Source organism: Salvelinus fontinalis, chromosome 31 (assembly GCF_029448725.1).
Source record: "Salvelinus fontinalis isolate EN_2023a chromosome 31, ASM2944872v1, whole genome shotgun sequence".
NCBI lineage: Eukaryota > Metazoa > Chordata > Actinopteri > Salmoniformes > Salmonidae > Salvelinus > Salvelinus fontinalis.
The window spans coordinates 19,200,022-19,218,458 of record NC_074695.1 but is presented as its reverse complement, the minus strand read 5'-3'; the positions used below and the strand labels follow the sequence as shown (position 1 = coordinate 19,218,458).

At 41.1% G+C, this 18,437-nt stretch overlaps 1 protein-coding gene across 1 annotated transcript; it reads right to left on the bottom strand.

Annotated features, from left to right (window-relative positions):
- Nucleotides 1–455: 455 nt before the first annotated feature.
- On the bottom strand, nt 456–15,175 carry LOC129829753 (CCN family member 2-like). Its single transcript, XM_055891647.1, has 5 exons — nt 14,883–15,175; nt 13,549–13,765; nt 12,126–12,374; nt 8,986–9,209; nt 456–1,972 (listed from the first exon to the last, which is right to left on the bottom strand). Exons 1-5 carry the CDS (start codon nt 14,952–14,954, stop codon nt 1,622–1,624), a joined length of 1,113 nt encoding a protein of 370 aa, XP_055747622.1. The 5' UTR covers nt 14,955–15,175; the 3' UTR covers nt 456–1,621.
- Between the last annotated feature and the right edge of the window lie 3,262 nt (nt 15,176–18,437).

Sequence of the window (18,437 nt, the reverse complement as noted above, 5' to 3'; positions counted from 1 at the left end):
TGTCTAGACACACACCACACACACACACACACACACACACACACACACACACACACACACACACACACACACACACACACACACACACACACACACACACACACACACACACACAGTGACCCCTTATTTCGTTCAGTTTTGTAACAGTGGTTTGAAACAAGATGCTTTTTGAGGAAAGCCTAGAACAGAACATTTTGATCAAGGTCAACATTGTCATTTTACATAAAAATAAATGACATCAATTTAGATCCGGTCAGTTTCCTATTCAGTTTTATATCACACAACTATTTGCACTGATACTGTGAGTCCAATAGAGGCCAGTAGATGTCAATGATGTTACATGGCTTTCTGATTTTGGGACTCTACATTGTGTATGTTAAAATATCAGCACACAAATCACTAATCAATTATAAGGAGTTTTATCCGAAAGTTACAGAAGAAATTACAACAACATCTCAATATAGCAATATAATTATTGAATAATACGCAATGTACAAATGAGCTCAAGCTTTACACAAAAGGCATTGTGAATGGAAAACTGTTTGGACAATGCATACAATCAGCGATACAATTGTACGTTTCAAAAAGCATAAGAATGGTTTATATTTACAGCAACATAGAAAATAAAAGTACAATTTCATCTGACAAAGAACACAAAATAGACACATTTATAAACAAACAAACTGATATAACAGATGGAATTTGCATGTCAAGTACAGTATATATCGACTCAAAAGTTGGTGCCATTCTGTAAAATAAATTCACGAAAATGTAAGTAACAACACTTATTCACTTAACTAAGTCAGGGCACGAGTCCAGGAGAAACACCAGGACCTAAGATGAGTCAAGAAAGGCAACAAATGACTCTGGTCAGGTGTCGTCTAGTCTAGTCATATGATACTACAGTTGGTCAATCAGCAAACAAGACGTGTTGTGTTACAGTAGTTCACTTCCATATGCTTAAACAGTAGCTCTATCGGTCTGTTTCTGCTCACTTGCCAACTCCTTATGGAAACGTCATGTTACATTTTTGGCTTGACAATGACCATGTAGTAGAGAAAAACACAAACAGACCTGGGACCAGCCTAGCTAATTAGGGTTTATTGACCTATTCTTCTCCTCATGAGGTCACCCTATGACAGGTGATAAAATGGAATAGAGTAGAGGTCTTAGTGCAGACTGAGCTTGTCCAGTCATGTCAGGGCTTTATCCCCCAACTCAGTCCCAGTTTATTACCCAGAAGACCATTTCACTTCCCCTATCTATCCTAAGAAGTATAGGTTACACCTGCTGGATCCAGCCGTGATAGAGAGAGGCTCTGTTCCAATATCCATACTTGTATACCACTTAAAAGGAAGCAATGTAATTGGCATGTATTCAGCAATGTATTTGGCAAGTAATGTACCAGTATGGACATTGGGACACAGAATAAGTGTTGCTCCCATGTCTCAGTATGGGAGTGTCAGTGCATGAAGGGGGGAAGGATAGGGCTCTAGATCTCTACAATAGTAAAGTGGAGATCTCCTGGGCAAAAGCCCTATGCGGACAATATTGAGGTGGAGAGCCACGGTGGACACTCTAGGTTCTCAAGGGGTCTAGAGGATTGAATCGAAATGCAAGTCTAGCCCCAAATGGCAGGGCTCCTGTATGAGCGTGAAGGGCCTGTGTAGGGTACAGCTGCATAGGGGCCTGAAGCTGAGTAGGGTACAGCTGCATAGGGGCCTGAAGCTGAGTAGGGGCAGTTGTAGTGACAGACACAGGACTGGATCATCATGACTGCCCGGTGTAGGAGCCTGCCTGTGGGGCACCGGAATGCCACGGTGGCCGTGCTGGTCCGGTAGGGGGTGCAGCAGCGGGCGTCGGTACACTGGCCACAGTACCGGGGCCGGTAGACTCGTGTGCTGTAGCAGCCCTGGTGCACCAGTCTCACTGGCACCACTGACCTGTAGCTTGGCTCGCAGCGCCGGCCCGACTGAAAAAACACACACAGATCACCAATGTTAGCCTACTAGATGAGCTCATGGCTGCTGAGAATAGAGGTTCATGTATGTTTTATTAAATTAGGAATGAACTGACATAACCTAATATCCCTGTTGACATAACCTATTATCCCTGTTGACATAACCTAATATCCCTGTTGCCATAACCTAATATCCCTGTTGACAGAACCTAATATCCCTGTTGACATAACCTAATATCCCTGTTGACATAACCTATTATCCCTGTTGACATAACCTAATATCCCTGTTGACATAATCTAATATCCCTGTTGACATAACCTAATATCCCTGTTGACATGACCTAATATCCCTGTTGACAGAACCTAATATCCCTGTTGACATAACCTAATATCCCTGTTGCCATAACCTAATATCCTTGTTGCCATAACCTAATATCCTTGTTGCCATAACCTAATATCCCTGTTGACATAACCTAATATCTCTGTTGACATAACCTATTATCCCTGTTGACATAACCTAATATCCCTGTTGACATAACCTAATATCGCTGTTGACATAATCTAATATCCCTGTTGACAGAACCTACTATCCCTGTTGACATAAACTAATATCCCTGTTGACATAACCTAATATCCCTGTTGACATAACCTAATATCCCTGTTGCCATAACCTAATATCCCTGTTGACATAACCCAATATCCCTGTTGACATAACCTAATATCCCTGTTGACATAAACTAATATCCCTGTTGACATAAACTAATATCCCTGTTGACATAACATAATATCCCTGTTGCCATAACCCAATATCCCTGTTGACATAAACTAATATCCCTGTTGACATAAGCTAATATCCCTGTTGACATAACATAATATCCCTGTTGCCATAATCTAATATCCCTGTTGACATAACCTAATGTTCCTTTTGACATATCTAATGTTTCTGTTGACATAACCCAATATCCCTGTTATCATAATCTAATATCCCTGTTGCCATAACCTAATATCCTTGTTGCCATAACCTAATATCCCTGTTGACAGAACCTACTATCCCTGTTGACATAAACTAATATCCCTGTTGACATAACCTAATATCCCTGTTGACATAACCTAATATCCCTGTTATCATAACCTAATATCCCTGTTGCCATAACCTAATATCCCTGTTGACATAACCTAATATCCCTGTTGACATAACCCAATATCCCTGTTGACATAAACTAATATCCCTGTTGACATAAACTAATATCCCTGTTGACATAACATAATATCCCTGTTGCCATAACCCAATATCCCTGTTGACATAAACTAATATCCCTGTTGACATAAGCTAATATCCCTGTTGACATAACATAATATCCCTGTTGCCATAATCTAATATCCCTGTTGACATAACCTAATGTTCCTTTTGACATATCTAATGTTTCTGTTGACATAACCCAATATCCCTGTTATCATAATCTAATATCCCTGTTGCCATAACCTAATATCCCTGTTGACATAACCTAATATCCTTGTTGCCATAACCTAATATCCCTGTTGACAGAACCTACTATCCCTGTTGACATAAACTAATATCCCTGTTGACATAACCTAATATCCCTGTTGACATAACCTAATATCCCTGTTGCCATAACCTAATATCCCTGTTGACATAACCCAATATCCCTGTTGACATAACCTAATATCCCTGTTGACATAATCTAATATCCCTGTTGACATAACCTAATATCCCTGTTGACATAATCTAATATCCCTGTTGACATAACCTAATATCCCTGTTGCCATAATCTAATATCCCTGTTGACATAACCTAATATCCCTGTTGACATAACCTAATATCCCTGTTGACATAACCTAATATCCCTGTTGACATAACCTAATATCCCTGTTGCCATAACCTAATATCCCTGTTGACAGAACCTAATATCCCTGTTGACATAACCTAATATCCCTGTTGACATAACCTATTATCCCTGTTGACATAACCTAATATCCCTGTTGACATAATCTAATATCCCTGTTGACATAACCTAATATCCCTGTTGACATGACCTAATATCCCTGTTGACAGAACCTAATATCCCTGTTGACATAACCCAATATCCCTGTTGACATAAACTAATATCCCTGTTGACATAAGCTAATATCCCTGTTGACATAAGCTAATATCCCTGTTGCCATAACCTAATATCCTTGTTGCCATAACCTAATATCCTTGTTGCCATAACCTAATATCCCTGTTGACATAACCTAATATCTCTGTTGACATAACCTATTATCCCTGTTGACATAACCTAATATCCCTGTTGACATAACCTAATATCCCTGTTGACATAACCTAATATCGCTGTTGACATAATCTAATATCCCTGTTGACAGAACCTACTATCCCTGTTGACATAAACTAATATCCCTGTTGACATAACCTAATATCCCTGTTGACATAACCTAATATCCCTGTTGCCATAACCTAATATCCCTGTTGACATAACCCAATATCCCTGTTGACATAACCTAATATCCCTGTTGACATAAACTAATATCCCTGTTGACATAAACTAATATCCCTGTTGACATAACATAATATCCCTGTTGCCATAACACAATATCCCTGTTGACATAAACTAATATCCCTGTTGACATAAGCTAATATCCCTGTTGACATAACATAATATCCCTGTTGCCATAATCTAATATCCCTGTTGACATAACCTAATGTTCCTTTTGACATATCTAATGTTTCTGTTGACATAACCCAATATCCCTGTTATCATAATCTAATATCCCTGTTGCCATAACCTAATATCCTTGTTGCCATAACCTAATATCCCTGTTGACATAACCTAATATCCCTGTTGACAGAACCTAATATCGCTGTTGACATAATCTAATATCCCTGTTGACAGAACCTACTATCCCTGTTGACATAAACTAATATCCCTGTTGACATAACCCAATATCCCTGTTATCATAATCTAATGTTCCTGTTGCCATAACCTAATATCCCTGTTGACATAACCTAATATCCCTGTTGCCATAACCTAATATCCCTGTTGACATAAACTAATATCCCTGTTGACATAACCTAATATCCCTGTTGACAGAACCTAATATCCCTGTTGACATAACCTATTATCCCTGTTGACATAACCTAATATCCCTGTTGACATAATCTAATATCCCTGTTGACATAACCTAATATCCCTGTTGACATGACCTAATATCCCTGTTGACAGAACCTAATATCCCTGTTGACATAACCTAATATCCCTGTTGCCATAACCTAATATCCTTGTTGCCATAACCTAATATCCTTGTTGCCATAACCTAATATCCCTGTTGACATAACCTAATATCTCTGTTGACATAACCTATTATCCCTGTTGACATAACCTAATATCCCTGTTGACATAACCTAATATCGCTGTTGACATAATCTAATATCCCTGTTGACAGAACCTACTATCCCTGTTGACATAAACTAATATCCCTGTTGACATAACCTAATATCCCTGTTGACATAACCTAATATCCCTGTTGCCATAACCTAATATCCCTGTTGACATAACCCAATATCCCTGTTGACATAACCTAATATCCCTGTTGACATAAACTAATATCCCTGTTGACATAAACTAATATCCCTGTTGACATAACATAATATCCCTGTTGCCATAACCCAATATCCCTGTTGACATAAACTAATATCCCTGTTGACATAAGCTAATATCCCTGTTGACATAACATAATATCCCTGTTGCCATAATCTAATATCCCTGTTGACATAACCTAATGTTCCTTTTGACATATCTAATGTTTCTGTTGACATAACCCAATATCCCTGTTATCATAATCTAATATCCCTGTTGCCATAACCTAATATCCTTGTTGCCATAACCTAATATCCCTGTTGACAGAACCTACTATCCCTGTTGACATAAACTAATATCCCTGTTGACATAACCTAATATCCCTGTTGACATAACCTAATATCCCTGTTATCATAACCTAATATCCCTGTTGCCATAACCTAATATCCCTGTTGACATAACCTAATATCCCTGTTGACATAACCCAATATCCCTGTTGACATAAACTAATATCCCTGTTGACATAAACTAATATCCCTGTTGACATAACATAATATCCCTGTTGCCATAACCCAATATCCCTGTTGACATAAACTAATATCCCTGTTGACATAAGCTAATATCCCTGTTGACATAACATAATATCCCTGTTGCCATAATCTAATATCCCTGTTGACATAACCTAATGTTCCTTTTGACATATCTAATGTTTCTGTTGACATAACCCAATATCCCTGTTATCATAATCTAATATCCCTGTTGCCATAACCTAATATCCTTGTTGCCATAACCTAATATCCCTGTTGACAGAACCTACTATCCCTGTTGACATAAACTAATATCCCTGTTGACATAACCTAATATCCCTGTTGACATAACCTAATATCCCTGTTGCCATAACCTAATATCCCTGTTGACATAACCCAATATCCCTGTTGACATAACCTAATATCCCTGTTGACATAATCTAATATCCCTGTTGACATAACCTAATATCCCTGTTGACATAATCTAATATCCCTGTTGACATAACCTAATATCCCTGTTGCCATAATCTAATATCCCTGTTGACATAACCTAATATCCCTGTTGACATAACCTAATATCCCTGTTGACATAACCTAATATCCCTGTTGACATAACCTAATATCCCTGTTGCCATAACCTAATATCCCTGTTGACAGAACCTAATATCCCTGTTGACATAACCTAATATCCCTGTTGACATAACCTATTATCCCTGTTGACATAACCTAATATCCCTGTTGACATAATCTAATATCCCTGTTGACATAACCTAATATCCCTGTTGACATGACCTAATATCCCTGTTGACAGAACCTAATATCCCTGTTGACATAACCCAATATCCCTGTTGACATAAACTAATATCCCTGTTGACATAAGCTAATATCCCTGTTGACATAAGCTAATATCCCTGTTGCCATAACCTAATATCCTTGTTGCCATAACCTAATATCCTTGTTGCCATAACCTAATATCCCTGTTGACATAACCTAATATCTCTGTTGACATAACCTATTATCCCTGTTGACATAACCTAATATCCCTGTTGACATAACCTAATATCCCTGTTGACATAACCTAATATCGCTGTTGACATAATCTAATATCCCTGTTGACAGAACCTACTATCCCTGTTGACATAAACTAATATCCCTGTTGACATAACCTAATATCCCTGTTGACATAACCTAATATCCCTGTTGCCATAACCTAATATCCCTGTTGACATAACCCAATATCCCTGTTGACATAACCTAATATCCCTGTTGACATAAACTAATATCCCTGTTGACATAAACTAATATCCCTGTTGACATAACATAATATCCCTGTTGCCATAACCCAATATCCCTGTTGACATAAACTAATATCCCTGTTGACATAAGCTAATATCCCTGTTGACATAACATAATATCCCTGTTGCCATAATCTAATATCCCTGTTGACATAACCTAATGTTCCTTTTGACATATCTAATGTTTCTGTTGACATAACCCAATATCCCTGTTATCATAATCTAATATCCCTGTTGCCATAACCTAATATCCTTGTTGCCATAACCTAATATCCCTGTTGACATAACCTAATATCCCTGTTATCATAACCTAATATCCCTGTTGCCATAACCTAATATCCCTGTTGACATAACCTAATATCCCTGTTGACATAACCTAATATCCTTGTTGCCATAACCTAATATCCCTGTTGACAGAACCTACTATCCCTGTTGACATAACCTAATATCCCTGTTGACAGAACCTAATATCCCTGTTGACATAACCTAATATCCTTGTTGCCATAACCTAATATCCCTGTTGACAGAACCTACTATCCCTGTTGACGTAACCTAATATCCCTGTTGACAGAACCTACTATCCCTGTTGACATAACCTAATATCCCTGTTGACAGAACCTAATATCCCTGTTGACATAACCTATTATCCCTGTTGACATAACCTAATATCCCTGTTGACATAATCTAATATCCCTGTTGACATAACCTAATATCCCTGTTGACATGACCTAATATCCCTGTTGACAGAACCTAATATCCCTGTTGACATAACCTAATATCCTTGTTGCCATAACCTAATATCCTTGTTGCCATAACCTAATATCCCTGTTGACATAACCTAATATCTCTGTTGACATAACCTATTATCCCTGTTGACATAACCTAATATCCCTGTTGACATAACCTAATATCGCTGTTGACATAATCTAATATCCCTGTTGACAGAACCTACTATCCCTGTTGACATAAACTAATATCCCTGTTGACATAACCTAATATCCCTGTTGACATAACCTAATATCCCTGTTGCCATAACCTAATATCCCTGTTGACATAACCCAATATCCCTGTTGACATAAACTAATATCCCTGTTGACATAAGCTAATATCCCTGTTGCCATAACCCAATATCCCTGTTGACATAAACTAATATCCCTTTTGCCATAATCTAATATCCCTGTTTCCATAATCTAATATCCCTGTTGACATAACCTAATGTTCCCTTTGACATATCTAATGTTTCTGTTGACATAACCCAATATCCCTGTTATCATAATCTAATGTTCCTGTTGCCATAACCTAATATCCTTGTTGCCATAACCTAATATCCCTGTTGCCATAACCTAATATCCTTGTTGCCATAACCTAATATCCCTGTTGCCATAACCTAATATCCCTGTTGCCATAACCTAATATCCCTGTTGCCATAACCTACTATCCCTGTTGACAGAACCTACTATCTCTGTTGACATAACCTATTATCCCTGTTGACATAACCTAATATCCCTGTTGACATAACCTAATATCCCTGTTGACAGAACCTATGACATGTGAGGTAGGCCGGTTGGGGAGTGGGTTACGAGAGGTTGTATGGGCAGGTAGGGGCTCACCATGGGGCTTCTGCGTGGCTGGAGTGCCTGACAGGGCCAGACCTTACAAAGACGGCTCTGCATCTCGAGCAGGCAGGCTGGGTTCTTGTTGGAGACCCGAGTGGAGACCCCGGCGTCACAAGTCCGGGAGCAGACACTCCACTCTGTACTCTGGTCTATACAGTTAAAGGCTGGGTTTTGCTGGGGACCAGACATGCCTGGCCACAACCTGTCTGATCTGGAGGCTGGAGAGATGAGGCCAGGAGAGAAATGAGACTGAATGGTGAATTTCCTCAAGAAGATTTGATTGCTTGCTTCAGCTATCTTAAAAAGAAGAATAAGTATGGGGAATAATAGCAGTGCGCTTCGAGCAGGCACACAAACAGGACAATGAGGAATGAGTGACTTGTCACGACATCCAGCTGTTAACAACTCAATCAGACCAAAAAACTAATCTGACATCAATTCCCAGTTTTATTTGAAAAAAATGTATCAGTGTGTTTCAGATGTCATAATGTCTCTTAATGACTCAATTGGCCTCAAATTGGACAGGAACTTTTTGTCTTTTTGTATCACAGAAAAGCAGTGTTATCGACGGAGAGCACTCCCTAACTCTGGTTGGATCTGTGAGTCATAATAACCAGCTGTGTTTTTGGTCCGGTGTGACCAGAACGATATCGGTTTTAGTCAAAAGTAGTCCACTACATAGGGAATAGGGTGCCATATGGGATGTATATGGGAAACATGGTCCACTGGAAGAGGACTTATTATTTAAACAATAATGTGAATCTTCATCTGGCCAGACTTTCCATTGAAATGCTGTGGTTATATTTGGACATTGTGTCTTTTCATTTGGCCAAACTCACCCCAAAATTGATAGTAAAATAGATAGTAACAAATTAGATATAATTTCAAAAATGATTAAAGAGCAGCAGCAAAACAACAGTAGCGAGGCTGTATACAGTACAGGGGTACCAGTACAGAGTCAATGTGCCGGGGCATGGGTTAGTCCAGGTAATTGAGGTAATATGTACATGTAGGTAGAGTTAAATTGACTATGCATAGATTATAAACAGAGAGTAGCAGCAACATAAAAGAGGGGGGACGGGGGTGGACAATGCAAATTGTCTGTGTAGCTATTTGATTAGCTGTTCAGGAGTCTTATGATTTGGGGGTAGAAGCTGTTAAGAAGCCTTTTGGACCTAGACTTGGCGCTCCGGTACCGCTTGCCATGCGGAAGCAGAGAGAATAGTCTATGACTGGGGTGTCTGGAGTTTTTGACATTTTTAGGGCCTTTCTCTGACAGGAAGCTTTGCCCCAGTGATGTACTGGGCCGTACGCACTAAGTGCCTTGCAGTCGGGGGCCGAGCAGTTGTCATACCAGGCAGTGATGCAACCAGTCAGGATGCTCTTGATGGTGCAGCTGTAGAACTTTTTGATGATCTGAGGACTCATGCCAAATCTTTTCAGTCTCCTGAAGGGGAATAGGCTTTGTCGTGCCCTCTTCACGAATGTCTTGGTGTGTTTGGACCATGATAGTTTGTTGGTGATGACACCAAGGAACTTGAAGCTCTCAACCTGCTTCACTACAGCCTCGTCGATGAGAATGGAGTCGTGCTCGGTCCTCCTTTTCCTGTAGTCCACAATCATCTCCATTGTCTTGATCAAGTTGAGTGAGAGGTTGTTATCCTGGTACCACATAGCCAGGTCTCTGACCTCCTCCCTATAGGCTGTCTCATCGTTGTCAGTGATCAGCCCTACCACTGTTGTGTCATTGGTAAACTTAATGATGGCGTTGGAGTCGTGCCTGGCCATGCAGTCAGGAGTGAACAGGGAGTACAGAAAGGGACTGAGCACGCACCCCTGAGGGGCCCCCGTGTTGAGGATGAGCGTGGCAGATGTGTTGTTACTTACCCTCACCACCTGGGGGCGGCCCGTCAGGAAGTACAGGATCACTATTGTGTTGAACCCTGAGCTGTAGTCAATGAATAGCATTCTCACATACTGTAGGTGTTCCTTTTTTCCAGGTGGGAAAGGGCAGTGTGGAGTGCAATAGAGATTGCATCATCTGTGGATCTGTTGGGGCGGTATGCAAATTGGAGTGGGTCTAGGATTTCTGGGATAATGGTGTTGATGTGAGCCATGACCAGCCTTTCAAAGCACTTCATGCCTACAGCTGTGACTTCTACGGGTCGGTAGTCATGTAGGCAGGTTACAGTACCTTAGTGTTCTTTGGCACAGGCACTATGGTGGTCTGCTTGAAACATGTTGGTATTGCAGACTCAGTCAGGGACATGTTGAAAATGTCAGTGAAGACACTTGCCAGTTGGTCTGCACATGCTTGGAGTACAAGTCCTGGTAATCCGTCTGGCTCTGCGGCCTTGTGAATGTTGACCTGTTTAGAGGTCTTACTAACATTGGCTACGGAGAGCCTGATCACACAGTCATCCGGAACAGCTGATGCTCTCATGCATGCTTTGGTGTTGCTTGCCTCGAAGCGAGCATAGAAGTAATTTAGCTCGTCTGGTAGGCTTGTGTCACAGGTCAGCTCGAGGCTGTGCTTCCCTTTGTAGTCTGTAATAGTTTGCAATCACCGCCACATCCAACGAGCATCGGAGCTAGTGTAGTACGATTCAATCTTAGTCCTGTATTAATGCTTTGCCTGTTTGATGGTTCGTCAGAGGGCATAGCGAGATTTCTTACAAGCTTCCGGGTTAGAGTCCCGCTCCATGAAAGCGGCATCTCTACCCTTTAGCTCAGTGTGGATGTTGCCTGTAATCTATGGCTTCTGGTTGGGGTATGTACATACAGTCACTGTGGGGACGACGTCATCGATGCACTTGTGGGATGTTAATATTGTCCTACAGCTTTATCAACAAAATAACATTTGTCATTGTGCTATCCAATTGTGTGAACAATTCCTTATATATGTCAAGTAGCTGTCTAAAACCAGAAAATAACGTTTGGAATCCACAGTGGCTTTTAAATATGGTCCAGTTTAAAGATGTAGCAGAAACCTGCGTCAGAACAGAGGATGACAAGCCTGGTGCCAGATCTGTTTGTATTGTATTGCCAATGACAACCACCATATAGTGGGCTATACAGCACAAACAGATCTTGGACCAGACTAGTGTATGACTGTTATCCAAGCTAGATGTTACCTGTGATGGCATCCTGAAGGATGGTATTGTCCGTGTTCTCACACACCCACTCCTTGCAGCACTTCCCAGGCAGCTGTACCCGCTGGGGGTGTGGACAGTCTGGGCTGGGCAGACGGATGTCCTCAGGGCACAGGGGCACGCAGGTCACACCTCCCCCCAGGCAGCGGCACTGGGTGGCACAGGAGGGCTGGAACACCTGGCCATCCAGGTAAGAAACCCCATTCATCTCACAGCCCAACTCCTCCTGACCTGTACGGGTATGAACAGAACAGAGCTGGGTTCAAATTCTATTTGAAATCTATCAAATAGTTTTAGTGTTTGTTCTAGCATGCCTGGAGTCCAGATGGGTAGAGTTTGTATTTTTGGGACTATTCTATTCTCCATCAAGCCAGGCAAGCTCAATCAAGCACAGATAAAGTATTTGAAAGGATTTCACATAGTATTTGAACCCCAGTATGATGTGGGAACAAGACAGAGAGATCCTCTTAGGCTCCTTACCCTAGACTGGCATCCCCACCCTAATCCTAACCCATACCCTGGAACATGGCCCCTGCTGTGGTCTGAAGGAATACAATTAGGAAAGGAAAACCTCAAACAGAGAGAGACATAGAGAGAGAGAGAGAGAGAGAGAGAGAGAGACATAGAGAGAGGGAGAGTGAGAAAGAGAGAGAGAGAGAGAGAGAGAGAGAGAGAGAGAGAGAGAGAGAGAGAGAGACAGAGAGAGAGAGACAGAGAGAGAGAGAGAGTGACAGAGCTTATGAAAGAGCGAGGTAAGGACACAAGAGGCCCATGTCTACTGCCAAGCCTGTGGGCTATTATGTGATGTTATGGGAAACCAGTCTGTGGCCCAAATGGCACCCTATTCCCTATTAAGTGCACTGCTCTGGTCAAAAGTAGTGCACCATGTAGGGAATAGGGTGTCATTTGGGACACAGTTCAGGCCTGGGGAGACTGAGAAGTCTGTTTTGCAATCCATGTGTGTTGTCTCTGCAATCTATCATTCTCAATGGGAAGTGTGTCAACACCACCACTGAAAATAGAGGTTGAGGTGTTTTGAAAAACAGGCAAACTAAAGCCCCTCTGCTTTGCGGCTGGCTAGCTGGCTGAGTATCTGCCCTAAACAGAGTGTATGTTTGTCCCTCTCTTACATACAGACAGTCTAACAGAGTGCAGCTTCAAACCCTCTCCCTTTATTTTCTAATTGTCATGGGCAGAGGTTGGTTGTTTAGTGTTAGAAAAGAGTTGTCTATTTGTCCCACCCACACAGACACAGACTGCAAAGCCAAACCACACCTGGTCTAAACTGACTCTGAATCTTTCAGACCTGGGTTTGGCTAGGGCAGAGGCTGCTTGTTTACTGTTAGGAAGGGTGGCACTGTTGCGTTTGTTTATGACTGAAAGTCAATAAACAATTGGTACTCACTGGAACACGCTCCAGGGTCGCCGGGGAAGCTAGTGCTGTAGTCACACTGCAGTCCTCGCTGGCTGTCACACACATACAGATCACTGCAGGCCTCACCCTGCTGCCGGGCACACACCTGGCAGCACTGGCAGCCGTCCAGGACCAGAGGGACTCCATCTGGGCACAGGGGCACGGGGCTGGGGCACTGGCATGGTCCCAGGCATAGCTGACACCACACCTAGAGTAACACGGGGGCAAAGGTTAGAGGTTAGAGCAGGTAGAGATTAGAGCAAGAGGAGTAGGAAGTCAATTGTTGGTCAGTTGTTGTTGATGTTGCCGTCATAGTCGTCCTCATTATCTTCGTCATCATCGTCATCATAATCATCTTCATCATTATGATTATCACCATCATAAGTATCAACAATATCTTCATTGACGCCATCATCATAATCGTTATCAACATTATCATAGTTAAAACAATGCTGCAGTTATGTTCTGAAATAAAACATCCTTTCTTTGACCAACTGTAAGCATGTGTATTTGGTAGAAGTAATGTCTACAATGTCCAACACTGTCTAGTCAAAGTACACCATCTAGTACACTATGTCCAACACTGTCTAGTCAAAATACTCCTGTTTTCAATTACAGGCAGATAATGGAGCCAACCCACAGCAGGCAATCTTTGGACATACTGGCCTCAATTATTCACTGATGGAGCAATGTCATCCCCCCTGGACTCTACCATTGTTTTAAACATCATTTGTCATCTCAAACTATTCTCTATGGCAACTATACAATTTAACATCAAACATTCACAATATTCTTAATACATCAATATTGATCATTATTATTCATGATGATCAAAGTGTACAAAAATTGTCTTTTTTTTGTTGCCCATTTCTAGATAACAAAAAACAAAAAAATCTGAATATGCAGTGTACAATACTGGTACCTCATGCAATGAACAGCTTATTGTACAAATATTACAAATTGGCTACAGAGAAAGTTACAAATATTACAAATTGTATCTAGAGTAATTTACAAATATTACAAATTGGCTACAGAGAAAGGTACAAATATTACAAATTGTCTATAGAGTAATGTACAAATAAAAACAACACTAACATAAAAACGAACAATCAGTTCTATCAAAACAGATTTAGTTTAATCTTCATACACAGCCACCTGGAAGCTTGTGATAGATCTTTCCATGGAATGAATGGATACAATCAATGGAATGTGGTCACATTGATCTCCACAGACAGTCCACATCCTGAGAAACAGGGGTAAGATACAGGTACAGTTCACCTCCCCATACACACAACGAGAAAAGCAGAAAACCAGTGTGGCCTCACCTGCAGTGCACCCATACAGAGCAGTAAAGCCAAGGCTATCACATTGTCACTGAGTTGTCTTGAAATTTCCATTGAAACGACTGTAGGTTGATTGGACTGCTCTGTTGTGTCTGTCTGTCTAACCTCTAAGTGATGAAGTTGTTGCTAGCTAGCTACCAGTGCTGCTTGCTGTTGGCTAACTACTCATTCCTTTGCATGGCTGTCATTTATAAAGTCTCAGCTGTGATGTCACAGAGCTGACCGCCGTGTAAACAGTCACTGGAGCGAGATCAGAAATGTTTCACATTCCTCCTACTCCATGTCATCCATTTACACTTCCAGCTCTCCCCTTCTTTTCTCCCTCCCTCCCTCCCTCCCTCCCTCCCTCCCTCCCTCCCTCCCTCCCTCCCTCCCTCCCTCCCTCCCTCCCTCCCTCCCTCCCTCCCTCCCTCCCTCCCTCCCTCTCTCTGTCTGTTGGTGTGCTGCTAAGTTACACAGCTTAACACAAGTTGAGGGGAGAAAAATACATTATCCTCCTGGATGTCTACAGGATGTTAAATAGCCTCTAAAACTTATTTGCGGTGTAAAGTTTCCTGCAGGGGTACTCAAGTACGATTTGAGAAGGTCCGGTCACAAAAATGTCCTAGGTGGCAAAGGTCCGGATTGATATTGTCATTTATCGGCGTAGTAACAGACCCCCACCTCGCAACCCATGCGACCCCAAACTGTTCACACCCTTCTTGTAGGCGGAAATAACATTTTGCAGTTTCAAAGCCAATTTCGCAAAATTCTACACATTTTGCATCGGAAAGAGATTTTTTGTTGTTGTTTTAAAGCTAATTTCCTGCAATTCTACAAATGTTTCCATGTCTTATGTGTGTTTATGTGTTATGTCACATATATATGTGTATATATACATATATATGTTATGGAAAGGAAAAGCGAAACCACCACTTTATCTCACCACGGACCGCGGTGAGATAAAGTGGTGGTTTCGCTTTTCCTTTCCATAACATATATATGTATATATACACATATATATGTGACATAACACATATATATATATACATACATATATATATATATGTTTGGGAAAGGAAAAGCGAAACCACAATCTCAAAACATAAGGAATATGAAAATGTGCTAATTCATAGTATATATATATATATAGTACCAGTCAAAAGTTTGGACACACTTACTCATTCAAGGGTTTTTCTTTATTTTTACTATTTTCTACATGGTAGAATAATAGTGAAGACATCAAAACTATGAAATAACACATATGGAGTCATGTAGTAACCATAAAAAGTGTTTATAAAGTATAATCAGTTGTGTTGTGACAAGTTAGGGGTGGTATACAGAAGATAGCCATATTTGGTAAAAGACCAAGTCTATATTATGGCGTGAACAGCTCAAATAAGCAAAGAGAAACGACAGTCCATCATTAATTTAAGACATGAAGGTCAGTCAATCCGGAAAATATCAAGAACTTTCAACGTTTCTTCAAGTGCAGTCGCAAAAACCATCCAGCGCTATGATGAAACTGGCTCTCATGAGGATCACCACAGGAAAGGAAGACCCAGAGTTATCCTCCTCTGCTGCAGAGGATAAGTTCATTAGAGTTAACTGTACCTCAGATTGCAGCCCAAATAAATGCTTCACAAAGTTCAAGTAACAGACACATCTCAACATCAATTGTTCGGAGGAGACTGCATGAATCAGACCTTCGTGGTCGAATAGCGGCAAAGAAACCACTACTAAAAGACACCAATAATAAGAAGAGACTTGCTTGGGCCAAAAAAACACGAACAATGGACATTAGACCGGTGGAAATCTGTCCTTTGGTCTGATGAGTCCAAATGTAAGATATTTGTTTCCAACCGCAATGTCTTTGTGAGATGCAATGTAGGTGAACGGATGATCTCCGCATGTGTGGTTCCCACCGTGAAGCATGGAGGAGGGTGTGTGATGGTGTGGGGGTGCTTTGCTGGTGACACTGTCTGTGATTTATTTAGAATTCAAGGCACACTTAACCAGCATGGCTACCACAGCATTCTGCAGCAATACGCCATCCCATCTGATTGAACAAGACAATGACCCAACACACCTCCAAGCTGTGTAAGGGCTATTTAACCAAGAAGGAGAGTGATGGAGTGCTGCATCAGATGACCTGACCTCCACAATCCCCTGACCTCAACCCAATTGAGATGGTTTGGGGTGAGTTGGACCGAAGAGTGAAGGAAAAGACAGCCAACTAGTACTCAGCATGTGTGGGAACTCCTTCGAGACTGTTGGAAAAGCATTCCAGGTGAAGGTGGTTGAGAGAATGCCAGGAGTGTGCAAAGCTGTCATCAAGGCGAAGGGTGGCTATTTTGAAGAATCAAACAATTAACAATTTTTTGGTTACTACATGATTCCATATGTGTTATTTCATAGTTTTGATGTCTTCCCTATTATTCTACAATGTAGAAAATAATAAAAATAAAGAAAAACCCTTAAATGAATAGGTGTGTCCAAACTTTTGATTGGTACTGTATATATAAACAGCTGTTTATAGTGAAAGAGACAGAGAGGTTCCACTCCTGAGGAACCATGAGGAAACAAATTTGTCTGAAATGACACCTTATTCACTATATAGTGCACTACTTTTGACCAAACCAATAGCAGGGCTATGGTCGAAAGTAGTGCACTATATAGAGAGCCATTTGGGATGCTGCTTTCTGTAGTGAAGAGTAGCACTGCCCAGCAACCACAGCAAAGCAGCAGAGAATGCTAACATCTAGTCTAAATAAGAGGCTGTGTTACTACAACGGTCAACATAACAGGATGACTGGAGAGATAGAAATATCTTCTTGGGGTGGGTGAAGAATTCTCCAAAAGTCTGGACCATTCACTTAATGTATTAATTAAATAGGCCTACCATAACCGTTACATACCATTGAAACATTTTTGGTTAAGAAATGGATCTAATAAAGAACAATACATTGAGTATTACTTGGGCATCATTATGCCGTTTAATTGCCTTGGTCCAACATTCCATTCAATTAGGAGAATTCTTGATAACAGTTCACATGGAGAAAGAAGGCTGGGACAGGGGAGTGAAGGGAAAAGAAAAAACAGATTGTTTGAAAATAGAATGAGACAGATGAAATTATGCATGTCCAACACAGGTGCGAGTCATGTGGTTAGCCAGGTACAGCAGACCAAAAGTGAACTCCAGTTTGCTCTAAACTTTGTTTTCAACACCTTTTTATTTTATTTTCACACTGTCCAAGAAATACAGGATTTGCAATGCCCCCAAGCTAATAGGCAAGGCACTAGCCCTGCTGTAACCCACAGTGTACACTGGACATTTGGAGGAGACATTGACTGCGTCTCAAATGGCACCCTTTTCTATATTTAGTGCACTACGTTCGACCAGAGCACAATGGTCCCTGGTCAAAAGTAGTGCACTTCATAGGGAATAAGGTCCCATTTGGGACCCATTTCACAGTGTACATTGGACATTTGGAGGAGACCTTGCTTCAGTGCAGAAGACAAAGGGCCTACAGTAACCTGAGGCAATATTGTTTTGTT

Excerpts from the sequence above, each read along its gene's own strand:
- LOC129829753 (XM_055891647.1), bottom strand. The coding sequence starts at position 14,954 with ATGGAAATTTCAAGACAACTCAGTGACAATGTGATAGCCTTGGCTTTA. Across the intron at positions 13,766-14,882 it reads TCTGTATGGGTGCACTGCAG|GTGTGGTGTCAGCTATGCCT; the intron begins GTGAGGCCACAC and ends GTGTTACTCTAG. Across the intron at positions 1,973-8,985 it reads AGCCACGCAGAAGCCCCATG|TCGGGCCGGCGCTGCGAGCC; the intron begins GTGAGCCCCTAC and ends GTGTTTTTTCAG.